General features: G+C 44.9%; 6 protein-coding genes and 2 long non-coding RNA genes across 10 annotated transcripts; 5 read left to right on the top strand and 3 right to left on the bottom strand.

The window, feature by feature from the left end:
* Nucleotides 1–3,669: 3,669 nt before the first annotated feature.
* On the bottom strand, nt 3,670–4,460 carry LOC116801019. Its single transcript, XR_004361719.1, has 2 exons — nt 4,378–4,460; nt 3,670–4,306 (listed from the first exon to the last, which is right to left on the bottom strand). It is a non-coding gene; the product is annotated as an uncharacterized LOC116801019 (long non-coding RNA).
* Nucleotides 4,241–5,249, top strand: LOC6610216. Its single transcript, XM_002034787.2, has 2 exons — nt 4,241–4,331; nt 4,388–5,249. The coding sequence occupies exons 1-2, from the start codon at nt 4,319–4,321 to the stop codon at nt 5,128–5,130; spliced, it is 756 nt and encodes a 251-aa protein (XP_002034823.2). The 5' UTR covers nt 4,241–4,318; the 3' UTR covers nt 5,131–5,249.
* A 458-nt stretch (nt 5,250–5,707) lies between these two features.
* LOC6610215 lies at nt 5,708–7,663 on the top strand. Its single transcript, XM_002034786.2, has 7 exons — nt 5,708–6,368; nt 6,545–6,601; nt 6,662–6,823; nt 6,873–6,950; nt 7,008–7,082; nt 7,138–7,197; nt 7,260–7,663. The coding sequence occupies exons 1-7, from the start codon at nt 5,721–5,723 to the stop codon at nt 7,476–7,478; spliced, it is 1,299 nt and encodes a 432-aa protein (XP_002034822.2). The 5' UTR covers nt 5,708–5,720; the 3' UTR covers nt 7,479–7,663.
* Nucleotides 7,664–7,770: 107 nt separating this feature from the next.
* LOC6610214 lies at nt 7,771–10,228 on the top strand. Of its 2 annotated transcripts, XM_032718219.1 has the most exons (3): nt 7,771–8,067; nt 8,126–8,239; nt 8,508–10,228. In XM_032718219.1, exons 2-3 carry the CDS (start codon nt 8,228–8,230, stop codon nt 9,975–9,977), a joined length of 1,482 nt encoding a protein of 493 aa, XP_032574110.1. In that variant the 5' UTR covers nt 7,771–8,067; nt 8,126–8,227; the 3' UTR covers nt 9,978–10,228. The 2 variants fall into 2 exon arrangements, with proteins under 2 accessions (XP_032574110.1, XP_032574109.1); XM_032718218.1 differs by lacking the exons at nt 7,771–8,067; nt 8,126–8,239 and adding an exon at nt 8,368–8,451.
* A 1,952-nt stretch (nt 10,229–12,180) lies between these two features.
* Nucleotides 12,181–12,531, bottom strand: LOC116801020. The gene is made up of 2 exons (XR_004361720.1): nt 12,422–12,531; nt 12,181–12,334 (listed from the first exon to the last, which is right to left on the bottom strand). It is a non-coding gene; the product is annotated as an uncharacterized LOC116801020 (long non-coding RNA).
* Nucleotides 12,532–16,953: 4,422 nt separating this feature from the next.
* LOC6610212 (DNA N6-methyl adenine demethylase) lies at nt 16,954–22,938 on the top strand. Of its 2 annotated transcripts, none has more exons than XM_002034783.2 (2): nt 16,954–17,197; nt 21,076–22,938. In XM_002034783.2, the coding sequence occupies exon 2, from the start codon at nt 21,181–21,183 to the stop codon at nt 22,753–22,755; it is 1,575 nt and encodes a 524-aa protein (XP_002034819.1). In that variant the 5' UTR covers nt 16,954–17,197; nt 21,076–21,180; the 3' UTR covers nt 22,756–22,938. The 2 variants fall into 2 exon arrangements, with proteins under 2 accessions (XP_002034819.1, XP_032575094.1); XM_032719203.1 differs by having other exon boundaries at nt 16,954–17,213.
* A 197-nt stretch (nt 22,939–23,135) lies between these two features.
* On the top strand, nt 23,136–24,571 carry LOC6610211 (vesicle transport through interaction with t-SNAREs homolog 1A). The gene is made up of 2 exons (XM_002034782.2): nt 23,136–23,350; nt 23,415–24,571. Exons 1-2 carry the CDS (start codon nt 23,257–23,259, stop codon nt 24,011–24,013), a joined length of 693 nt encoding a protein of 230 aa, XP_002034818.1. The 5' UTR covers nt 23,136–23,256; the 3' UTR covers nt 24,014–24,571.
* On the bottom strand, nt 24,088–25,531 carry LOC6610210 (ras-like GTP-binding protein YPT1). The gene is made up of 2 exons (XM_002034781.2): nt 25,245–25,531; nt 24,088–25,099 (listed from the first exon to the last, which is right to left on the bottom strand). Exons 1-2 carry the CDS (start codon nt 25,422–25,424, stop codon nt 24,638–24,640), a joined length of 642 nt encoding a protein of 213 aa, XP_002034817.1. The 5' UTR covers nt 25,425–25,531; the 3' UTR covers nt 24,088–24,637.
* Nucleotides 25,532–25,886: the final 355 nt, after the last annotated feature.

The following is a 25,886-nucleotide window of genomic DNA, read 5'->3' as shown; positions in this document are numbered from 1 at the left end:
GGGGTTGTCATCTGGCCGGATCTCGATAAAGCAGCCGCTGACATACTGCGACATTGTGACGTCACAATGTGATTCACCGCATTGTTATTCCCAGATATTTGCATTCATCCGAGGCCCAGGTGTTTAGAGGCAGGACTCGACGCCTTCCAGTCAGCGAACACCTTTGTCCTCCGCTTGACTTCCCATGAAGGATCCCCTGCTCATCGGCGGAGAAACGCCCCGAAATGGGTGTGCTATTTTACCCTGTGGGTAGAAGCCATGGCTTAGGGCTTGATTATGTGGGCTTATTGTTATTATTGATTGCTGGCGGGGATCGCAAAAATATTAAACGATTAAGCTTGTTAAGATCCATGAGAATCAGCTTCTAAATAGTGTGCTTCTGCAAGGATATGCCGGACAGAGAGATAAGTTATTAAATATTTGTAATTTAGTTTCAAAGATTATTGAATGTATGGACTAAACAATTCAGCTAAAGTTGAAGCTTTAAATAAACCCCCTGTAGCTTCCGTCATCAATCAGCTTTAAATTTCTAATTCAATTTTAATTTCACATATCGTCTGCATTATTCAATGGCCTGGGTAAATAGATTAATTTATGGCCATCCGTCAGGCCGAAGATCAGCCAAAACTGTCATCGATCTTTCTCCGATTTTCTACGCGAAAAAAACTGTCAAACGGCAGCTCCACTGCCGAGTTGTTAATCAGCCGAATCAAAAGTGTGCCAGCCATTTAGACATTGTAGTCGGCTCAAGGATTTTGACAGCTAAGCTGACATGCAGAAAAGCGAGGGGCCAGCAAGAAACAAATCCATAAGTCAGCCGTAGATGGAGATGCAGGGAACACATGTCGGGTGTCTCGCAGTTCCACGAGTTTCTCGAGTATATTGTATGACTGACTGGCAACCAACCAGGTGAATATGGCAAGCTCAAGCCCAGTGCTCAAAATGCAATGAAACAATCAATCAAAGCGCTGAAAGAGGCTTGTCGAGCAGATCGGAGCACGGAGCATAAGGCTATGGGAGGGAGCTGGAGCTCCGAGATCCACGAGAGCTGCATATATGTATGTAGTATGGGCCTGGCCGACCGTCTAACGGTGGAACTGCGCACAAAAGGCACAAAATCAAATTACCGGCAATGATTAATCAATCAGCACGGGCACTGTGCTTTTCTGAGATACAGCAAGCGAATATCAACCTCAAACATCCCATTCCAATCTATGCACTTATGCTGGCTATACACTTTTGTCAAACATTCATTTAATACCTTTGAACATTACACTTATATAACACGCATTGATTATTTAAATATATGTTTTTTTTTTTTGTCTGTTGGTGAAATGTCCATTAGTCAATTGATTTCAAACGGACCACGGCAAACTCAGCGTTTGTATACCCCCAATTTTTCCGGTGTGGTCATAAAGCCACCGCATGAACACGATCTTTGCCGCTGGCCTCGTCTGGACCCGCTGATTGTGGGTGTGTGTGCGGGTGAGTGTGTGTGCTGGCCAAGTGGGTGCGTTCTCGCAGCTGGATACCCGACTTCCAAGTCCACATCCAAATCCAAGTCCAAGTCAGAGCCGAACTGCCAGCAATCACGATCCGAGCCAAGCCAAAGATACATACGGCAGCACACACCTGCGAACTCTCACTGCCTGCATTCCCCTTGCCACTCCCCCCAACACATGCCACACAGCCCCACGAAAGCCCCCAGCTCCAGCACCATCCCATGCTCCATAGAGCGGGCACATACCCATGCCCATTCCGTATCCACGTGTGCGTTCTGGCCGCCGTCTGGCAATTGGCAGGACCAATGCCCAATACCCAATAACCGATACCAAAACCAAATGCAACTCCAAATCAATGCTCCTTGTGGCGGCGGCTTCTTCCCAAAAAAGGTTTGTGCTCAGCGATCGTGCCAAAAATGGGTTTGCAACTGGAATTCGCTTTTAGCCAAGCAACATACTCGAACGTGTGGGGACCAGGTCCAGCATCTCAGATCCTGCTCCGGCACCAACTAATGCACTCAAAGAAAATGTGACATTCTTACCTCAAATATTACAACAGAGAGAGAAACTATTTCACAGTGATTTTACAAAGGAACTCTCTGATTTCTGCGCACACAGGCTCGCTTTTCTTCGAGTGTAAGGCCTCTGGCCGATCTGCCAAACTCCCAAGTGCAGGTGGCGATTGGCCAAGACCAAAACCAAAACGTCGATCGAGAGACCAGCTGGTGTGAACAGCTAGAAAGTTTTAGTGCCTTACCCCTCATCCATCTATAATCCAATCACTTGGTCCTCAGATCGTGAGAATCGGTGCGGCAGTGCGAAATTTATTTGTGTGCTGACCAAAAACAAATGGCGCATGATTTCAATTTATGGCCATCTAATGAAAATTTGACAAATAGCAAATGAGTAGGCTCTGTATTCGGGGCCAATAACATACATCATGATCATTTCGCTGGCGAAAACTTTGACTTCCGTCAATTGATTGAAATGCCTGGACCCAGATGCATGCAGGCACAGTCCCGATCCCGATCCCGATCTCGGTCCGGATCTCAATCCGAATCCCAAGGAAATCGCAGATCTCGAGCAGTCTGTCAAAGTTCCCGCTGCTCCGATTTATGTCTGCTCGATTGGAGGCAAAGTCGTGACCCGCGAGCATTGAACTCCCAGTGAACCGATCTGGTCTACTGTGGACCTCGGATAAATTGGATTTCGCTTAGGACTTGCACAGAGAAAAATGAATATCCTGAAAGGAGCTACATATTTCACAGTCAAATCGTAGACCTAAGGTATATTCCGATTATTTTCAGTGCTTGGGTGAGATGTAAGCCATAAAAGAACAGCTCACCAGTCAGTTGTTCAACGATCTCACCTTGGCTTCCACGGTGCAACTAACTGCGCGACTTGAGGACTTGGGGCCCAAAGGCAGCGCCACACATTTAAGCGAAATGAATTTGAAATCCGCCTGCACGAAGTGCAATTTCCAAGCAGTCGGCCCGAAAGCCTTATTACTGTGAGAGCTGTTCAACATAATGAAGCCATTGCCATGGGCAGACCGTCAAAATATATAGGGTCCAAAGCGGCCCCGAACCATTGTCAATCATATCCGAGAGTCTATTTTCCCACATTGCATGCCCCACTGATCGCGTTTTGGTCCAACTCTTCATGGGAAAATCAGTGAGCTAGCTTCGCCTAGTTGCGCAACAATTATTTGGCTCTGGTTTCGGACCTTTATTTGTAAGGGTCGTCTGTAGGGTCGGTCCACACCACACCTTATACGCAGTTGCGCTCCGTTGAACCCCCTACCGAAACATTGTTTAAAGTCACATTCTGGGGTTGCAACTACTGACTGCTTTACGTACTACCGAGTTAGCCCTCCACGGCTATTATCTAGGCCAAAACGGAAGTGCGCTTCTTGAGATATTCTAACCAAGTTTTTCACACATTCACTTCGGTGCGCAGGTGTTTCTAGGAAAAAGTGCCAATTGTGCATATGTAAATTCCCTTTTTATTTGTAGCGGAAATTAAATTTAGGACACGCTCGATTGGGTAAATACGGAAAATTGGGCATAGACTCCACGATAGGACTTAACCTTTTTGAGTAACTTTTTCGTTATCTAAAACTTGCAGATAAGTTAATAAAAGCTTATAATAGCAAGCCCTGGTAATCTTATATAATTTGCTTTAAAAATTTATTAATATAAAAATCAATATCTGTGTTTCGGACAGTTTTTTACTGTGTATACTCGAGTTATTTTACATGTATACTACTGCGCCCCTGTCGACGAACTGTTCGGGCGACACCTAGCGTCTGTAAATGAAAGTCGCATTGCCGGTAGATGGCAGCACAGTAATAGTTATGTGCTTATTTTTAGTGTAGGTCCATTTCAATATTAACTTTCTATTATTAAGTTTTGGGTGGTCTCGTCCTACGGCAAGTACTTACTAAATCCTTACTGCGAGACTTTTAAATTCAAAAACTACATAATGGCAATAAAATCGGACTCGCAAGAATGCAGCTTGATAAGCTAAGATGAGTATTTATATAAGATATAAAAAATAAATGTTCCCTCCGAAAGCGAGTATTAACAAAGAAAGCTAAAATACTGCAATACTCGTTAAGTTAATAAATCAATTTTTAGAAAACGAAAGAATATTCCCATCTTTGTTTCGTGCCACCTTTTCGATAGTTATCGATAGAGAAAAATCGAAACACAGATGCTTGGATCATGATACCTTTTTCCCTTACGCCGTCTGAAAAAACGAGCAGCCTGGGAAACAAAACTATTTCGTCATCAAATAAGTAGCTGTTGGAATCAATGGATACAAAGTGTAAGTTAAAAACGTAAATTCAAGAAGAAAACTAATTTATACTTACAATAAGCCAGCTTACGAAAGGAAGTGGTGTACATCCAACACCCGACTTTTACTGTCCCTTTACAATGAACGCCAAGCTGATTTTCGGGATCCGAAAAAAAAGATCAAGGACATTTGGGGGGAAATGGTCGTTGCCCTTGAAAGCCGGGGAATGACAGATATCGATGCCATTCAGCTGGATCGAAAATTTAGGAACCTGAAGAAGACCTACTACAGCATAAGGAGCAAACTCCTGGCGAAGGTACCGCATTTCCATCCGGACTGGCAGTTCTACGACGAGATGTCCGAAATTCTGAAGGATGAGCCCGTCCCACCGCCAAGGGAACTTTCCATCAATAATTACGATGCTGTGGTCAGTGTGGGGACCGGTATCCAGAAAGGCAGGATGCTGTCTATGGGCACCACTGTCAGCACAGTTATTCCCCGGCAAATTCGTACGTATCGCAAACGAAAGCATCCATTGGATGATGTCGATATCAAGATCCAGAAGGACTTTGAAGTGCGAACGGATCTGCAGCGGGATGTGGTCCAATTCGCTGTTATTAATGCCGCCGAACCCAATACAAATGATTCGTCCGAGTACGCGGACGAGATCTCCATCAGCAACGCCGAAGAGGCAATGAGACACCTAAGAGCTCTCCAGGAGTACGCCATGGTTCACGATAATTTCCGGGCCATAGGACTTCTAATACAGGCGGAGCACGCCATTCAATATCCAGCCCAAATCAAAGACTTCGAGGTGGATCAAACGTAGTGTCCTTATAAGATAGTACGCAATTTACTAAAAAAAGCAAAGATAAGATTAGGCACGCTGCTAATTTATACCTCTAGTTTTAAGTTTTTATTATTATATAATATATGTTTATACTTTAATTTACTTTATTTAATTATGGTTCATGCACTTGCGAACACCACTGAAAAATGAATCTGGTTCTGAACAAATCTGTCTTGGATATTGGCTAAAATATTGCGCTGTGGCAATACCGTTCTCTAAAACCTATAGTTAGGACAATCTTTAGGAATTTCACAGGAAAAGCGAAGATTTCTGAAATCTTACTAGTATTTTGAAGAGGAACAAAGTGAATCCTGCCGAGATAAAGGAGAATCTGAAAGCAATAAGGTCTTCGGAATTGACAAAAACCAAAACATCTGGCAGCACCAATTTGACACTAAATGTTTAACAAAAGACCTTCAGGTGCAAAAAATAGAAAATTAAAACATAATTAAAAATAAATAACAAGCATCTTGAAAACATGTAATTCAGGTTTTAAAAAGTTATAATATTATGCAATAATGATCAAATGAAGCAAAACTTTATCGATAACTTCGAAATGGCAACACTAAATGCCTCAGATGGGCAATACCAATGCGGTCTACAAAAAATATTGTGGAAGTCTAAGTTTTGTTAATGTTATGGAAAATAAATCCATTTTACCGGACAACCTGCAGTCCCGGGTATTCGCACTGGGTCCTGCCCCGCCAGGATTTCGACCCCCGGATGCTGCCGCCTTTGTCACAGCGGAGTCAAATCTTAGTAATGCCATCCGCTACCTTAAAGATGTCCATGGCGAGCTCGATCAGTTGCGCGCCGTCATCCAGAAGGAGGGGAATAACTCGAAGCGTACGTCCTACAAGGCGCAGTCCATGACGCTTGCCATTCAAGTGATACGTTTCAAAGGACTTGTCGCTAAGTACAGGGACATTCTGATTGACCTGCAGGATGCCGAAATCTTCAAGGTCAAGCAGTACTTAGACCAAATGGAGGAGATGCTCTCCGAGGTTAACATCTGTCTGGCCTCCATGAGAACCAAAATCAAGGCAAAGACCGATCCCACACAACGCAAGTTTCATGTGGAAAGCTCCTTCTACCTGGTACAGAAACAGCACAAGACCAAGGGACTCTGCGAGCGGTGGCGGGATCGCCTGGACCAGCTGACGAAGGCCAGGATGGACAAAACTGAGCAACTTACTGAGAATCGACAGCTGATCAATGTAAGGCCCATTACAAAAGAACTTTTACATTTTTCATTGCACTTCCATTCTCCGAGTAACGGGGATTTGATAGTCTGTTCTATAGCATTATCTATTCTAATCTCATATCCATGTTTTCACACAAACTCCCATCGAATTCTGATCGAATTTCGACTGAACTCGATGTGCATTTTTAGAAACCTGAAAAAATATTATACGCAGAAACATACAAGTGTAAGGAAGCTATAAACTCGGTGAGTAGGCAAACATATGAAGGATAAGTTAAATGCTAGTAAATATAAAACTTATCCTAGAAACAAAGCGGTCTAATTAAAATGGGATGTAAGAGGTGTGCATACCTTAGAAAGGTGACTAAGAATCGTCCAACAAAACTTTGTAAAGTGTGTAAAAAATGGGCTGATGATGAAAAGGCAAAAGCGGCAGGAAATAAGAAAACCAACAAAACGCCAGAAATGGTAGGACACTATTAAAAAGTCACAAAATAAATTAACACTATTATTGCAGGCGAAGTCGAAGAAATTAGAAGTACGCGTGCGTACGGATTCTGCTTCAGAAGAAGCTATAATTAAAATAGAGATAGAGGTGGGTTCGTACTAGTAGATCATCAGTATCATTAGTACTTATTATTAATTTTCTTAGCATGGTGGATTTACCGATGAAGAGGAAATTAGGTCATTGGAAATGGAATCGAGCTCAAAAGATGAGATTAAGGAGGTTAGTTGTTCCTTCATCCTGAAAAATCTCCTTAATTTTTGAAAGTTTTTTTTAGACTTCCCAGTTAAATCCCTGCATCGTTGCTGTTAAATCTCACGCAACGGCAGTAGTTAAGGTGAGTAAACAGGTCCTTGGACTGTAATAGAACTTACGTAAAGATAAATTCCTCAATGACAGGAGGAAAATGAGACTAGTCAAGACGAGGTGGACCACAAAGTAGACGCTTCCTTACAAAATTCGCTGAAATCCATCGACAGTAAAAATATGGCCTTGGCCTACTTGAAGGTCTTACAGGAGTACGTCATGTTAAATGACAACTATCGCGCCATTGGACTACTCACTGAAGTTGAAAAATCAGTCGTAAATCCGCCTCAGAACGAGGATTTCGATCTATGATCTTAATTGCGCCACAAAAATACAGTTTAGTTTTTACCTGTAATCTACAATCAAAATGTTGGTGTGTCCTGCCTTTGAGAGTCAAGACCCAAAATGTGTAAATAATTGTAATATGCGAAAAGAGTGTATAGAGTGTATTAACCAACAGGGCCCCATTAAAATGTGGTAAATAAACGTTAAGTGAAGCACTAGATATTATTTATACATACCAAACCAGTTTCAGCACAGACTAGGTGGTAATGCGATTTGTGTATTTCGGCATATTAAACCAGTTATAGCTGCTTTAGCGAGAGAATATTTACTCTCGATCCGAAAATAAATCCCATACCGCAAACGAATACCACCAGTCGGTTTAGTTCGCGAGAGAAAGAGCGGAATGTCTCTCTCAATGTTACGGTTTTTCCGCTCCGCCAAACGGAGGAGAGTCCAGATCTCTGCACTGTTCGGGCAGCATGTTCAGTCATTGATTTGCACTCGCTCTGGCAACTCTGAGCACGTGCGGCTGCACATATTTACTGTTTAATGTGCCTAAAAAACTGCTGTATATTTGTGACAAAGTGTACTCTATGCTTTAAGCTGTGCGACTGAGGTAAGTAAACAGCTCTTCTCTGTATAATAACTAATTCGTTTTACCTTCGTTCTTAAAGGAACATAATTTTATCGGTCACGTGAGGAGGGGCAGTGAGAGTGGGAGCGAGAGCACGCTAAGAGAGAGTGCAGAACCTGAAAGAGTAAGAGCGGGAGAGGAAATGTACTCTGACGTAAGTATACTTTCGTAGTGAGAAGTGAGAGTGCAATGCTTCGATTTCAAATTTGTTATCTCTGAGCTAGAATACGCGAGACTCATTTGCGAATAAGATGAGAACATGTTCGTAAATATACATACATATGTACATAAATATGTATGAATGATATATCGCATACAGATAATTTGAGTTCCCAAGGCTATGCACCCTCAGCATCAATAACATATGTAACTAAGCCTAGGAATCGGATTTTACACAGAAATAAACCATGAATCAATTACAGAACGCCCACGAAAACTCGAATGGATCGCATCGCATCCGGAACGTGCTGACTCTGGAGGAGCGCGTGGCTGCCATCCGACAGTACGACATTGTGCCCATGTACAGTAAGATTGCGAGGAACTTCAACTGCAGCTGGGAGCAAATCAAGAGCATTGTGTCCAATCGGGAAGCCATCCTGGAGTTCCACAAGGCCACCAATCGGCTGAGCCAGCCGGCCAATAAGGAAGCCGAGCTGCGCCGGCGCAAGCTGAACTTTCTGGGCCACTGCCTGTACGAGTACATCCAGAGGGCCCAGTTTTACCTCCACAGTGATGTGAACGAGGAGATGATCCGCAACCGTGCAATCGAGTTCCGGGACCTCATGCGAATCGAAGGTTTCGTGCCGAACAAACCGTGGATCAATCACTTCAAGGCCGCCTATAACATAACCCTGTCGAATCGTCAGATCACGATAGTCCGCCGACCACCACGATCTATGGACTTGAGGGACATAATGTCGTACTGTGGGCGACACACCTCGATGTCTTGCAGCTTAGCGCCCAGATCGCCGGAACCTACTCTCACTAGCAGTGATCGACCTCTTTATCGCACAAAGACATTGGTCACCACCTCTTGCCAAAATCAAGCCACCTCGGATGAAGTGCACCTGCGTAGAAAGCGAAAGTTAGCGTTCCTGGAGAAGTGCGTTTATGAGTATATCCAGCGATCACAGTTGGTTCGCCAGGGTCGTCTTGACCTAGACAATTTGCGCTTTGTGGCCATTAGTTTGAGGGACATCCTCAAGATCGACTCCTTCTTTCCCGACAAGGTGTGGTTGAAGCACTTTAAGAGTCGCTATAACTTTAATTTCACGGTGGGAGTTCAGGTGACGAACCGCCGCTTGCCGCTTTCCCTGGACCTACGAGATATAGTCAGTTATTGCGGCCGGAATGAACACAAGATCACGCTGGACCCCAAGAAGTCGCAGGAAGAACTGAGCCAGAGCAACAAGACAGACTTGGACCAATTCCCACAGGTGGAACCAAAACCCGAAGAATCTGAGCACGAAGAAGACGATGATTGCGTGGCCATTGAAGTGCCACCTGAGCTAATAGAAATAAAGGATGATGAGGATGAGCATAATGAGGATTTGCCAGAAAGGGCTACTAAACGAAAATCAGAAGAGAACAGCGGCCCAATGCCCTGTGGCTTGAAGATTCAGAAGATTCAATCGCTCAATGAGGCATTGCCTGAGGAGAATGCGGAACTACTGCCAGCCAATAGTCCCGGTCATTATTCAGAGACCAGCGATGAGGCAAATCTGCCGCGCTGCGTAGAGAGCTACAAGGACGCACTGCGTCTACTGAAGCCCCTGGAGGAATTCGTCCTAATGGAGGAGAACTATAGAGCCATTGGCCTGCTCACGCAGCTGGAGAAGATCTTTGAGTCAGCTGCGAAAAAGAGTGAGGAAATGGACAAATCCCTAGAATAAGTACCAAAGCAAAAAGGTGTGCCTTAGTTTATAAGTATATTTAGACCTTTGAGTACCCTCTGCAGGGTATAAGATAGGCTTTATGAAAACTGCGTTATTTTTTTTAGTTTCACTAAAAATGTGAATTTATTTGTAAGTGAACAAACAAGCGTAAACTAACTATTCGTATATCATATACAAGTTTCAAACTCGCATATAAAATGTATATTATTATTAAGTAATTGTTGCTGAATAACATGTTTCAAAACGAATCCGTTTACCCACCGTTCACTTAAATGGTAATAAGGATTGACATTGTCAAGGTGATGCACCCGAATAGCTGTTCTTAAGACGCTCATGGCACGGCTATCTGGGTCTTTGACCAGGTTTCCAAGCTATAAGGCAATTTTCCACTCGCCCCAGCGAGACCAACAATCAGCGCTAAAACTTTACGTTCGTCCTCTAAAACTTTACGCGATGTGGGATGAGACTGAACGAGTCCGAATGACCTGCAGCGAAGTTGAAGCTGAACGTGCGTGGAACAGAAGCTCCGGAAGTGGGCAGATGGAGAGGGAGCACCGTAGGTGCTACATCAATTCTAGATGGGAGTACAGCCGAAGGTGGGCGGCGAAGGGCGAAGTCCGAAGGGCTGAGGATATATGGGGGAAGCGGATGCCAGCAGCGCAGCATCCCGGTGAGGGACCTTGCGGTGCCAGAAGGTGGACACTCACAATCACACTCGCACCTTCAGATTGCAGAGCATATAAGTGCACTGAAAGAAACTTGTTGGTTTTGTTATATAGTATTTAATGTAAATGTAAATACCGGTTAGCTACTTTATGAGTTGTGAAGTTGCTAAGTCAAGACATGACGAAAATATATAGAAATTGTATTTAGTAGATTTTGTCGCAGTGTCGATTGAGGGCGCTACGATTACACAGCCGGGTCTATGGAGCGTTGGATACGCCACATCGCCATTGCTACATCGCCATCCGTTCCGGTTGCGGCAAAGTTTCGCCATACGATGGCAACCCTCCTGGGCAGCAGAAGCTGAAGCAGGAGCTTCAGGACTTTCGTTTCAAGGATTTCCGACCGACGTCGTCAGACTCGACTGACGGCGACGGCTTGAATATAGCACTCTTACAGGCGGAAAACCTACGAGTGTAGGGTTAGGTGCTCGGGGGGCTCCCCGATAACGGTAGAACGCGAAGAAGAAGCAACATCAATGCAAACACAACAACTTTGGCTCAGGTTACTGCCACACGGCTGCGCCCCACAACAAAATTGAAACCCCAGCGCGTTAAGAGCTCTGACATAAAACCCTGAAAGCGGAATTGCCGTTGAGGGATATACGACGAGCAAGAGGACAGACTATATATACCACTTTCAGCTCTTCAGCTCCCTCAACCTCAATCCTCGTCCTCATCCTCGTCGCCGTCCTCTTGTGCCGCTTCTTCTTTTTCCCTCGAGTAGCTGGGGTTCGGCATATATAGTACGGCATAGTACATATGCCAATCGCAGGACTGAGAGGATGTAAGGCCGAAGGGCATGTAAAATGTCCAATTGGGTACAGTTGACGTGGGTTTCGCCGGTCAGGGGCTTATGATGTTGCACAACTGTTTGTGATCGGTGGATGAATAAAAATTTAAAGGAAGGGACGTGCGAACCACCAAGTGTGTCATGATCCAAATTATGCCAATACCGAGGGTACTTCATCTCAGATATATGAGGTACACACATATTTCGTTGTATGAAACCTCGTAGCTTACCACAATTTCAATTGGAAGTTGCATAGATTTGAGTGCGCTTTTATTCCTTGGTCTTTATAAGAATATCTTAATACGTAGCATTTTATTAGGATTATAAATGTTTGAGCTCCGGGGCCTATTCTATTTATGGCGTTTATATAGCGCTGCTGGTGTAACTTTTTTATTGCGTCGGAATCATCGAGTCCCACTGGTTCCACGCGCTTTTCTCACCCACAAGGGTGGCTCATTGGGATTGGCGTGTCTAACTGCCATGCAGTGCTCCCCAAACTTTATGAAGGTAATTTTATCTTTTATATGTATATAGAAAACTTTTCATTGTCAAAACCAGGACAGCTGGGGAATATGGCTCTTTTGCTAATTTTAAAACGCTGCATAATACCCTTTATTTCTACACAAGGGACTCATTTTTCGATATCTAATGTTTCATTAGAAATGTTATGAAATTAAATAGGTGATTTACCTTTACTGTATTTTTATTTGTCACCTAACTCGATGAGTAATCTTTAGTAATCTTTAAAGATCGTTCGAAATGCCGGGGAAGTTGTCATGGAAAAGGAACAAGAGCCAATTACCTGGCTCATCATCATCGCCCCGATATCCATTAGCATCCTGTAAATGCATGCCATTTCATTTATTTACTTTGGCTGGCGGTTAGTTGCGTATATAGTATTGATTCTTTCATCATACCGAACTCACCCAATCGACCCCTTTAATCGCCAAACATACAAACGATGCCATAATCGTTTCTATTGTATGCCAAATACGAATGGCTCGCCAAAACTGTAGACCCCGGCTCAAGAGCGAATCTACGAATACCCGTTCATCTAGAGTGCAGATATATGTAGCTATATATATTTGTTTCGAGCGGAAAACGTGAGAACCGACTGTATGTCATGGCGATGGCGATGGTGGCGAAACAAGTCTGGTGCTCTAGTCTCTGGTTCTGCTACTCAGCTTTATACCCCGTACTTCTTATTTGGGTTGTCGGTGCGGCATAAGCCTCTTGGGCTTTGGAGGCTGCTGCAGACGATGACGACGATGAGGATGTGGATGATGATGATGATGGCCCTTGAGCCGAGACTCTGGAGGTTCTGACGATAATGACGATGGGCCCTCAGCTTTCTGTCATGCGCCGCTCTAACGTGGCGAGTTCGTTTCTTATACTCGCACATCGTCTTTCCTCGCTTCCTTGCCACACAGCCTTCGATAGATGGTTATCTATCTGTACTGTGCAGGAGATGACGAGCGGATTCGAACTAGGGTACCAAAGAGGGTATCCTTTCTGACGCCCTTTCCCTGCGAACATCCGAAAATATCCTTCAGGCTGACGGTTCCGACAACGACATGTATTGGATTTCATTTGTGTTAGCTTTTGGGTTGAACAAATCGATTTGCCATTTTTTTTTTATATTTTTTTTAAGTGAATTGTTCAGTTTTTGCGCATGTTTGCATTGCAAGAGATGACAAGCCCGAGGAATTACCTGGTGACTTCTTTGTATATGTATATGATACGGACTATCTTAATTACAATCCTAAATTTTTGTGTACAATTCTATTAATTACTACTTATACCGCCACTCTAAATTTTAATCTTTGTGCGAACTTACAGCCTTAAACTTTTATATATTATAATACATTGCATTACATAAAAAATATATTTAAATTCGCATATATTTTAAAGTCTCGCGTTCCGAACTGATTTTTCCAATATCCAGTTCCCACCACCACAGTGCAAATGGAGCGATATTACACCACCCATGTAGTTCAGGGCATAACACGAGATGTTAAACCCCGATATGGAAATGGCAATAAACTCGTAGTAGCGACGCCAATGAGCTCACATCATATGAACGGCGAGGGGGATCGGATTCGGAATCGGGATTGGGATTACCAACAGCAGAGGCGACTTCGCTAACAAGAGGGCGGTGCCATTGAATCGTGAATACGGCGAGGGAAGCGGGCAAGGGAACTGGCAACTGGAGTGGCAGGAGGCACAAAGGAAATTACTAGGAAAAATTCAGGTCCCTATGGTGCTTTTGGGTGCGACAGTCGTCGCATAGACACTCGCGAACTTACACACATACAGTCTCCTGCATATATAGCAAAAGATAATCAGGGAAGCCGACTGAACGACCGACGGACGCTGCTGGCGGACATCACATATAGATTATAGTGCGCACAATGGAGAACGAGCAGAAGATGGGGCGATACCAGCGGAGATATGCACATACCTTCGGTCGAGGGACCAAAACGGAGCACTGAGACCCAAACTGAACCTCCAACTGGCATGGCATCGGAATCCAGCGAGGAACAGGGGCCAAGGCCCGGACCTAATCAAAAAAGGTAATGGCAAATACTATCTCGGGTCGTGGCAGCGACTTCACAATGCTCACTCTGTCCCGAGGGATGAGGAGCTAGGTTCAATATACATAACCATAATAAATTCCATGGCTAAATCCCTGCATCTCTCCAGAAAAAGGTCATAATAGATGAGCTTAGTGGAGCTCAGGGCGAGTGGGCGCTCCTCCCACCTACAGTGGAGCAAAACTACTGAACTTACAATAATATGATATAACTGTTTTCTATATTCTATTTCGAGTATTAGAGCAGATTTGAATTTGAATCCATTTTTATCAATAATAAATATTCAAATTTTAAGAATTTTGTATCCATTTAAATTACAAATTATTGAATATTTTTCATTTTAATTTTATTTTTGTATGAAAGATTTGTAATAACTCTATCAATTTGCATATAAAATGAATACTTCAAGGAGCCAAACGGATCCTTAACTTAAAAGACTATTAAATCCAATGTCCCTCTAGTTAAAGAACATTCCTCCTGCGATTTATAGATGTTCGAATTCTTATACATCGCTGTGCCATTCAAAATGTGTGAGCTCGAGGGTGTGTGCTTGTAGGGTTCCTGGCTCATCGCAATCACTTCGGACTCGAATTCGGAGTCATGAAATGGCAAAAGGAAAGGTCATTTTCTTCGATGCTCCAGCTCGTTGTGTAAAGGTTGCCAAGGGCTTTTACCCCCTGCGACTGCCAGCGGCACCACCCCCCTCGCCTCCACTGCAAAAAAGCATTTGTAGAAAAGTTTCCTTGGCTGGTCAGCAGCGGATAGCTGCTGGAATATACTATAATAGAGTCGAGTCATCGTCAAGCATCGTCAAGAGCATCCGAGGAAGCGAAAACCCGGAGTCCCCAAGCGGCAGGCCACCCAGAACCCACCCATTAGGCACCACCCGCCGCAGAGGTTGATGCTGTGGTTTTATACCTTTTCCAATACTTTTCCTTATATATGTACATTGTACACACACCTAATATATACTAGCCGGATATATGCTATGTGTGCGATTTCCCACCACCGAAACAAAATCGCATCGAGATGGAAGGGAACCGACCGAAAAATACGAACCCAAACTGAGCGTTATCCATTTATATCTTCGAATTGTATTAACTCGAATCCATCAAACGCTTTCGTCAAAATGGTTTCAGCTCTGCCGACGTCGCTGCCGACGCCCAAGCTATTTAGTCCCAATCTCAAACCCAATCACCTGCCAAACCGGGCAGCGATACTTCAAGTTACAGCTACGAGTATATGTACAAGATACAGATACACATGGCCACGGCATCTCGGCTTCCCAGCATCTCTGAGATTTGTGTGTGTGTGTTTTGGCCAGGAATGGATTTTCAATACGTTCGCCTAAACTTTTATATACATATCACAGTTGCGGATGTGTGTCTCCAATGCCTATAATGCGAATGTCCCAAGAACCCGATTCCGACTTCAAACCAAGCAGCTCAGCATCACTACTCGCTTATATGGAGTATCCATAGGAAAACTTGTTTAAATTGGCCCGATGCCAAACAAAAACTAAATCTTACAAGACCCACAATTCGAGTGGACCAAAATATGGCCTTGGTTGAGAGATCCCTAGCCCGAGATACGTGGATCCCATAGATAGAGAATGAAAATCTTGGTCTAGTTATTCATAACTTAGGGATTAAGTTACTGAAGAACATTTTTCCGAAAGCGATCAAGAAGATCGATCACAAAAGTGTTTGGGTCCACCTTAATATTTGCCCTAACTCCGAATATTGTAGAATCGAAAAAGTCGATAATAGTACCCAAATATAGGTATAATTACCATCGTTTGTGTGCGGCCATACATCCCAACGATAGATATATCTGCCCCAGGCATATAGATACCGGAATTCCAAGCGAGTTTCGTCAGACCCATAACCGAAACCACTCATTCACCTCAAAAGAGATACAGATACACACGAACACGGCGAGATGGACGAGTTTGGGTAACAGGGAGGCAGTTTCCATGGCGAGCTCTACGTAAGCCCGAAAACCCGAAAAACCCATCAGAGAGCTATATACAGTACAAGCGCCCCAGACTGAAGCCGTAAACGCACCCCAAAGGTAGGACGAGATGACAGGTTGGGCTTCGGATTGAGATTCCGATTCGGATACAGGTTCGGCCGTTGGGTTCGGGCTGGATTCACAGTTCGGGTCTTCGGGCATATATCGCCGACGGCGGACGGACTAGACGCCCAACAACTGACGCCACCCCCGTTCAGTCTGGCGATTCCACGTTCAGTCGCCTGGTATTTGCTACTTTTGTTGTTGTCGCTCTGCCTGTTTGTTTTTCACGTCTTGCGCCAACGCCAGCGTCGACTGCGGCGCCCCTTGCGGAGCAGAGCTGATTGTCTGGCTATTTTGTGGCAATCCATTACAAGCCAGGTACAAAATCCTATGGGGAAAGGTTTTCAGAAAGTATGCTAAGTATGCTACCAAGGAAAACATGTATGATTACTGTAAGATTACATTGTGGCATAAATTGAGTATTAGTACAAACAATAATACAGATCTCTCTATTGAGCGGACACGCATAGTCGCGGACAACAGAAATGGTGTATTTAATACTATTAGGCGTACGTCGGAAGAAGCAACAAGAGCATCCCTATTGCGGCATAATGACGAACATTTAATTTGCCTTAGAGGATTCAGCTAGCACCACAACACTGTTGGCATCTCAGCTCGAGGGGTTCTTGGCATCGAGCCGTCCTTGCCGCCGTTTCTTTGCTTCTTCGGCCGCTGTTGCTGCGCTGCCTCTGCCTCTGCCGCTTCGCTGGCAGCGCCTTAGGTTTTTGGTTTGGCATGGCTTGTTTGGGATTAAATATTTCCTATAGATGGGAAAAACGAGTCGGTCGGGGTCGTTCGTCGAGTCGTGGCTGTTGGCTGTAGCTGTAGCGATGATGTTGTCGCTAGTTTCAGTTTCGTACACTCTGTGTTGAACGTTCGTTGGCGGCGGTTCACGCATCGCGTCCGCAGATTTTGCGCCGAGTTCCCGAGTGGTTCGAAATACCATAGATACCATACCATAGAGGCCTGGATTTATAGACACTGATTTGTGGATATATCTGAACGCATTTGCGTTACACGGAGACACTGGATGTGAGTGGAGTCCACTGTGCGGATGAGTGATATTCATGATTTAAGTAACTGCGATGTGTGCTTGTTTGGGTGGTGTAAACAAACGGGGTCCTGAGATTCAGTCGCGTCGCTGCCAACGCCTCTTTGTTATTGTTTTGGTGTGTTCGCAATTAAAAAAGCCGCATTTGCATGTGCGTTTGAGTTTGTTGTGAGCGTGCCTTTGAAAAAAACCCGCTTTTGTTTTTATTTGAGTTCCTTAGACGGCGCGGCGTCAGTGGGGTTTGTTTTGGTTTTCATTTTGCATTTGCCTTTTTGTTTTCGCTGCTTTTTGCGTGGGTGTGATAAGAGTACATTGCCCGCTGATTTGGCGCCAATTGAATAAACGTGCTTCTCGGGAGAGAGTCCTTGAATCGGCCAAGGACAATTGGCAATCGGAGTGGGCGTGCTGGTGGTCGGAAGTGGGTGCTCTTGGCTTAAATGGGGCATGACTAATAAGTAAAGCTGCTCGTTGAAAGCTATTTTATTGAATTAGCAGTAGTCCTGTGTATAATAAATGCTTAGTCGGATAAACGGTGTGCTTAAGATGGAATGGACATTACTACAATAGTAAACCACCTACTAAAAGCTACATTTCAAGATTTAGAACATTATTTTTCGAATAAACCACCACCTACACAATATACAAATATTAATTGTGTTATAACAGCAAAGCCAATCCCTTTCACTTAAATTCAACTACAATCTATTGTATTATACTGCCAGCTATTTGCCATCCATATCTCACTTAAATGACCTCATAGACATAAAATCGAGATACAAACAAACAGCGAATATGTGGCCAGCATAGACATAGTCTGTTTCTTTATTCCCATGAGTATATCTTCCCCCTCAAATCTGTAGGAACTCACAAACACAGACACACCACAGAAATCCGAAATTCGAATCATGGCATGCCATATAACATCCCATCCATTTATGCGCTGCTGCTAAACCTAAAGCAGCCCAAAAAGGTCCGACCAAACCAAACCACCTTGAGATATAAGATAAATAAGTTAACTCATGCCAAGCCGAAGCCCAAGAAAGACGAAAACCAATCGCAAAATTACCTGACATCGTGAACCGAACCGAGTGAAACCCAAAACTACCAGCTTAATCCCCAGTGCGGCGGAATTCGGGACGGGGAAATACTTACTTTTATATATAGAGTATACTTTGCTCTAGAGCATGGACGAAAGGGCGCGAGGCAGAAAGAAGGCATGGCATGTAGGTAGAACGTCTAAACGAACCAACCGAGCCAAAAAACCGAACCGAAAACCAAACTTCCTAGGCGAACAATGGCTGGAGATACTGCGATACCGAGATACAAAAGATATGTGGCCAACAAAGGGAACCTGGGTTCGTTTTGGGAACTGAAACTGCAATTGGGATTGGGGCTCAGACTCAGACTCAGACTCAGGCCCAGGCCCAGGCCCAGACCCGGAATGGAGCATCATCTTGATGGCTCCGATGATAATGACGCTGCACGAAATTTCACGAAGAAGAACCCAGGAGCTAAGGCAGCCCAATCGACATAGGCAGCCATTAGGGCGAATCTGTGGGAGGAGAGGGGGCGTCCGAATCGGAATCTGCAGGCTGGGAGAAGGTGCAGGAGGACCGGCACGGGGAATCCCCCCGGGGACTGGCGAGGGACAACTCTCGAGGCGATTAAGATAAAGTGCCAATCGATATAAGGGAAAGAAAGGCAAGAACTGAACGGGCGAACTGAACTGAGCGAGCTGAGATGTCGAGATACTCGTACTTGGAGCTACATCCACGTCTAACGTCCGCATTCGATGCTCTGTATATATGCACAGGCCCCGCCACAAATATAGTAGCGGCAAAAGGGCATATTTTGACATGCTCTACTCAATATATATAAGATCAAAAAATTATGTATATAATGTACAGTAATTGTAATCAAGATTTTCATTTTTCGAAACCCACCGCTATTGCCTTGGCCGCTGCTGTGGATATATAGCCATACTCAGAGTCTGAGCCATAGCCATACCCATGGCAATAGCCATAGCCATAGCCACAGCCTGGGCCATAGAGAGCGACATAAAAGGAAATATAAAACCATTTATAAAGCGAGTCAGTCAGGGAGATTTGAATTGGAATTGATGGTGTAGTGCACTCGACTGCGTCGTGGTGTGCGTGCGGATATACACACAGATACGCACATACACAGGGCCAAGACATAGACGAAGCGCAGTCGCGTTGTGTGTGTGTGTCAAGGTGCGAGCATAAGATATATCTTCAAGATGGAGAAGTGGAAGGGTTCTTAGGTTTGGGTTCCTTCGGTTCGACTGAGTTTGGATTTCTCGGGCAGTGAAACTTTGACGCTGGCAGCGCTGCTGCCAAGAAGTTTCCGGCACAAAAACTTTGCTCGAGCAGAGCGAACAGCTGCCCGAGGCACGACACAGGGACGGGAATCGAGTTGGAATCTGCCTGATAGAGCTATGGAACAGTGAGCAACCCCTAAGCTGGCCGAGAGATTAGGTTCGATTCCGTAAATCCATGTCAACAACTTGGGCAGCGCTTGGATGCGTGGTAACCACCAGACGTAATGTCGAATCCATCCCTTGGGACTGAGCCATTCGTATCTGTTAAATTCGCAGGAAATCTCTCGCACTCACTTCTCTAATGGGAGCCACAATTGATTGTATTTTATTATTAGCAAATCTATGTTGATCCTGGGATTAACCAGCCCTATTTCTTAGATATCACAATTAATTTAATCAATGCCATCCGTGCCTTCTTTACCTTTATATTTAACTTACTTAACTTATTAACTTACTCAAAAATATGGCTTTAAACCAAGATACGGCCTTAAATCCAAGAAATTAATCGGACATGCTTGTTAGATTAAGTCATCTCGATCTCCCAGGTTCTGTGTTAATCCAAAGACCGGCTCTGAGTCAGGCAGGTGGGTTCCGTTTTGTGACTCAGCCGAGGTGCACTGGTCTATATCTACTTCGCTACTCTTTGGGCGTACGAAAAGGGGCGCGACCAAAAGTCGTTCGAATTAGGAAGGCATCTCTGTGAATCTCCAGCGGTGTGTATCTGAGCGATACGAAATACAAGTCACAAGTGGGTGTGTGTTTGCTCCGATATGGTTTTCTAGCGGTATGGCTTTGGTTCTGGTTTTTCGGGGACTTTATTGATTTCCGAAGGCGTATGCAGCGCCTACAATTATAACTTGTATAGTTTTTGTAAGTGTGTGTATATGTATCTTTATCTTTTGGTTTTGTCTCTGTATCTTTAAATTCTCTAGAGTGGTCTTCCCATTGGCAGATGCTCTATAGAGGTTTCGAGGTTGTTCCTATATACTGTGATATACTTTTTTATGGTTATGTATTATTAGCTTGCCATTATTTCGATGACTCATGTCATCTGCTGTAAGTCCCAAGAGATAGACACTAGCTTGTTCGATGAATTCATTTTACATTTGTTTAGTTGTCCTTCATTGGTTTGTTGTAAATATCTGTTTTCTGGGAAAACACGATCTCAATCGGGGAATTTACTCGTGTTAATCATGGGGATCAGCACATTAATCTATTGTTGTTTGCCAAACTCGTATACGTTTAAAATTGAAATATGTAAATACAAAACTCCAATTGCATTGCAATATGGAAATCGTGGGCTCAATTGCACCAAGATAATTCAAATGCAGACACTTGTTGCAAAGTGCGACATGGAAAAGGGTCAAAGGACCTCATGCCCTAGCCCAGGCCTTGCCACACCTCCTTAACTTTGGTGGTAAATTGAAAACGCGGCCAAGAAGAAACACAAAAAATCGCAGATACTTAAATTGAAGTTAAATAGCCAGCTTACTAATGTGTGCAAACACTCTCTTGCAGATTCCAGTGGATTTGTTTTAATTTCATTTACATTTCGTGGCCTGGCGAAGCGTGAGCAACGCCAGCACTCCAGCATTTAAGATTCGGGGCCAACAGCAATTCGAGATGCCGACCATCCGGCGGTGCTGCATCATCGGATGCCTGTCCAATTCGCGTCAGCACCCGAGTATGCAGTTCTTTGCGTTTCCCCGGCCGGAGAACCCCTTCCACAAGCTGTGGAAGGAGGCGTGCCACGCCTCCCTAAGGCGAATTGTGCCCTTCAAGAAGCCGGTGGTGTGTGCCCTGCACTTTGACCCCAGTGTCCTGGGCGGCAGGCGACTGCAGTCGAATGCGCTGCCCACCCTGCGCTTGGAGGTTCCCTCCAACCTGGAGGCCGTTGAGCAGCAGGCCATGGTGGAGGAGATCGAGAGGAGCCGAAAGTGCGCCTACATCAATGCAGTGGTATACGAATGGCTAGTAAGGGCCAATATCAATCCCCAGCTGCGAGGTAGCATTACCCACGGAATGATCAAGGACAAGGCGGAGAATGCCCGACAGGTTATAGGGAGCACATCCTTTATAGCAGACAACCGCTGGTTAAACCGTTTCCGAGAGACTCATCTTCAAGGCTTTGCCCAAAAACTAGCCAGCAACCAGTTGAAGCCACTAGGATCCTCCCTGTGGATCCCGGACATCGTACAGGACCTAGCCCATCTCTTTCCGCCCGCGAGCGCTGAAAGAGTGGCCAAACTGGAGGAGATGCCCGAGCAGTACATGACCTACATGCAGCAGTACGGAGAATACGAAGAAGATGATGACAGTATGGATGTAAAGGAGCAGAGCTATCAGGAGCAACAGCAGCACTTTGCCCTCCAGCAGCAACATATGCAACAGCAGCAGCATCAAATGGGCCACCCATGGCCCCCGTTTCCAGGACATCCCGGACATCCTACTCCGCACCCCGGGTTCGCCAGCTTCAACGACTTTTATTTCGAGCGGCATCAGCAGCAAATGCAACAGCAACTCCAGCAGCAGCAGCAGATGCAGCAGTTTCCACCCACTATGCCACCTCAAAGGGAACCCTTTCAGCCCCAATTGCCGCCAAATGTTCCTCCACAGCGGGCCAGTCCCTTCCAGCCCGTTCAGTTGGCCAAGAGACCCAAAATGGAGTCACCCGATGACGACGAAGTGCAAGAGATTAACTCAGCGGTGACCTCACCACCATATCCACTAGCAGAATCAACCTTAACCAGCAAGCACAGTCGAAGTTCCAGTCCCAATGAGCAGAACAACAATAATAGCGGGGGAAGAGACAGTGCCAGCAGCAAGGAGAACGCCCCCAAGGGAGGCGGCGCAAGTGGCAAATCCACGCCTGCCCTCTCCTCCAAGGGAAAGGACTCACCTGCACCAGCTCGAGCTGCGTCCACCAAACCCGCCTCTGCTCCCGCCTCGCCGAAAAAGATCCCCAATGGATCCAGCTCCTCCGGCAGCCAAACTAATGGACACACAACCCCAGACTCCGAGGATAAGAAGGCTTTATGCATGCTGAAGGAGTTGGATAGCTACCACCAGGCCTTGGAGTACCTAAAACCGCTGGAGGACTTCGTGCTCTTCAAGGAGAACTTTCGGGCTATTGGCTTGCTGTCCCAATTGGAACTGGTGCTCCGAAAGGGGGACAAGGCCACACTGGTCGAGGGTTAAGAGTATCCTAATCGCGGACTAGGACAGCACAAAACACAAATGTGATGAACAGTGTACATATGTATCAAGTAGTATTATTGAATCGTACTACCGCCAAAACAGTTTTTTGGGTTAACAAAGAATCTCCACTCGCATAAAGCTGAACCTAATTATTTAATTTATTAATTACTCTAAGTACAATAAAATGGAATTTATAAAATATTATATACGTTTGTGTTTTCTTTACGTATTTAATACGGAAGATGGTTTTAAAATATCTGAACTCTTAAGAGAAAGCCGTAGTCCTTGATGTTGGCAGTTTTTTTTACATGAGTATGGCAACGCTGACTTAAAATCAGAGTGACCACAGTATTTACGGATTGCAATATTACTATTCAACTCATGACTCGGTCACACTTGGTCAATGTTTACTTCTTTTCTCCGATCAATCTGTAATTTTCGCGAACTAAAACGAAACAAATACCATACGCAACTGAATAAGGAAGAATAAAAGCCGCACAAATGTCGCTTCTGGAGCAATACGAACAGCAATACGCCACGTTAATAGCAGAAATAACGGCCCATATTGGACGCCTGCAGCAGCAAAACAACAATAGTGAGTGCGATGATTGTCCATGGATTGTCCATTGTGGTGATTACCATTTGTCCATTTACCCCAGGCGAGCGTCATGATTTGTGCAACAAGATCGACTCCAGTTTGCCCGAGGCTCAGGAATTGCTGGAGCAGATGGGTTTGGAGGTGAGGGAGCTGAATCCCGGACTGCGGAGCAGCTTCAACGGAAAGTTGCAGGTTGTCCAGGCGGAACTGAAACGCCTGCAGACGGAGTACAGGATGACCAAGGACAAACAGCGCTCCCAAGCTAACACATTTACCACTCTAGACTTTGGTGACAGCTATGAGGATGTGTCCATAAGCACAGATCAACGCCAACGCCTCTTGGACAACTCGGAAAGGATTGAACGGACGGGCAACAGGTTAACCGAAGGGTACAGAGTGGCCTTGGAGACGGAGCAAGTGGGCGCCCAGGTCCTAAATGATCTGCACCACCAAAGGGAAACTCTACAGGGAGCCAGGGCTCGACTTCGAGAAACCAACGCCGAGCTAGGAAGAGCTTCCCGCACTCTGAATACCATGATGTTAAGAGCCCTGCGAGAGAAGGTGGTCTTGTATGGAGTGGGTGTCTGCTTTGTGGTGGCCGTGGGCGTCAGTCTCTACCTGACCTTCGCACCCAGTTCCAGCAGCTCCGTTTCGTCGTAGTTATTTTAGCTAGCAAACCAATAGCCAATGATCTTAGCCCCAATTCAAATGGTATAGAAGCCTGTACATTCCAATTTCGTGAGTTGATTATTTATTGTTTAGCATATTTTATTTTTTCGAGATATTCTGTGGAAGAAAGCTGCAGGTTACGCACTAATCTATATACGAGAGGATGGGGTATTACGTGAATAAGAGTCGAAACTTAGTGTAGTTATCTGCGGTCAAGTGAGGAATTATCGTTGTCTATATATTTTGTTGTCCTTTTACCTTTAAGATTATTTTGACCTTCTTGTTAATCGATGGAATTCCTATTACTTTTTAATTCTTACCGCAGATTTCTAACCTATCCCTCGCGTATCCGCCATCCTAGCTTACGTGTACAAAGTTTAAGTGGTTAATGTTTGGCGCCTGGTTAATAGAAACTAATCGTACTACTCTATGACTCGAGTTCGCATTCGGGACGTATTTTTCGTAAAAATTCGAAATGAGCATGTATGTATCTAAATATCATAACATAGCCAAGAGCTATCAATAAATAAAGGAAACAGTAAAAATGCATCTCTGCATGAGCATTGAGCCTGGCGGGGATAACGCTTCCTAGCCGAACTCAATGTTCCCCAACTGCTAGCAGCCGCAGGAGGAGGCGTCCTCCTCGTTGGTCGCCGCACTGCTGCTCGAAGTGTCCACCTGGAAGCTCTTGTGTTCCAGTGCCTGCAGTTCCATTTTAGAGCGATTGGCATGGACCAGTTGCCTGGAGATGTCCCGGAACATCTCCTCCACACCGGCGCCGCTGCGACAGGAGGTCTTGTACGTGGCACTGATCAGTGAGTGGCACTGCTCGCAGAAGGCTTCCACTTCCTCGTCGCTGACTTCCGGCTCCCTGCCCTCCAGATCGCTCTTATTGCCGCAGATGAAGATCTTGGCATTCTCTGCATAGGTCACAATGTCCAGCAAGTGCTGCGACAGCGAGTGGAAGGAGGCGGCGTTGTCCAAAGCAAAGACCAGGATAACTCCCTCGGCGAACTTGTAGTACGAGGATGTGACCGAGGCCACACGCTCCATGCCACCGGTGTCCCAGAGTTGGAGCTGCCAAAGAAGACGGTGTATAAGTGTGTTACAATGCAATAAGTTGCAAGTCTGAAAAATTGTGGCTTTCGTCTAGACATTAAGCCAAAGAGCTTAAGGATTCAAATCTCAGCCATCGCGGCCTATTTAAGGTTCCCGAGCCCACCTTGATCTGCTTTTCATTCACACTGTATTCCCTATCGATGTGGTCCAATCCCAACGTGGATTTCCTGTCCGTATCCGTGACGAAGGTGTTGGTGGCGAAGCGCCGGAACAGGGAGCTCTTGCCCACTCCGTAGTCGCCGCAAAGGATCACCTTCTGTTTGGGTATGCGCATCGTGGCCATGGCTGTGATCGCTCGATTAATCCCAAATTAATCCAATTATGATATTATTTTGCACCTGCAGACACAAAGGCGACAACAACAGTGCGACAACAGCTGTTTGTGCAAAAACAACCAACATCGCAGAGTTGCCAGCCATTTGAACGCTATCGATGACCGATAATTCGAATTATCTCATCGAATTCAAATGGTCTTATCAGTTGAGATCCACATTTGGTTTTAGTTTAAGGGAAACCATTAATAATATATTATATTGTAAATCAGTCTTGAAAAAGGGATTATTTATACAGAATGTTATCGTTTTAACAATAGTTGTACCTAAATTTTTAACGGGGAATGCCATACCCTATCATAAGCAGATATTCAACATCATGTTAAAACTGAATACACAAATTCAAATATGATTATAATTCCTCCTCTAAATGATTGAAAGAACCAGATCGATAGAAGTTATCATTTTTGAAA

The sequence above is a fragment of the Drosophila sechellia genome, chromosome 3L (assembly GCF_004382195.2).
Source record: "Drosophila sechellia strain sech25 chromosome 3L, ASM438219v1, whole genome shotgun sequence".
In the NCBI taxonomy this organism is placed as follows: domain Eukaryota; kingdom Metazoa; phylum Arthropoda; class Insecta; order Diptera; family Drosophilidae; genus Drosophila; species Drosophila sechellia.
The sequence above is the reverse complement of the archived record's forward strand: the minus strand, read 5'-3'. Positions and strand labels throughout refer to the sequence as shown.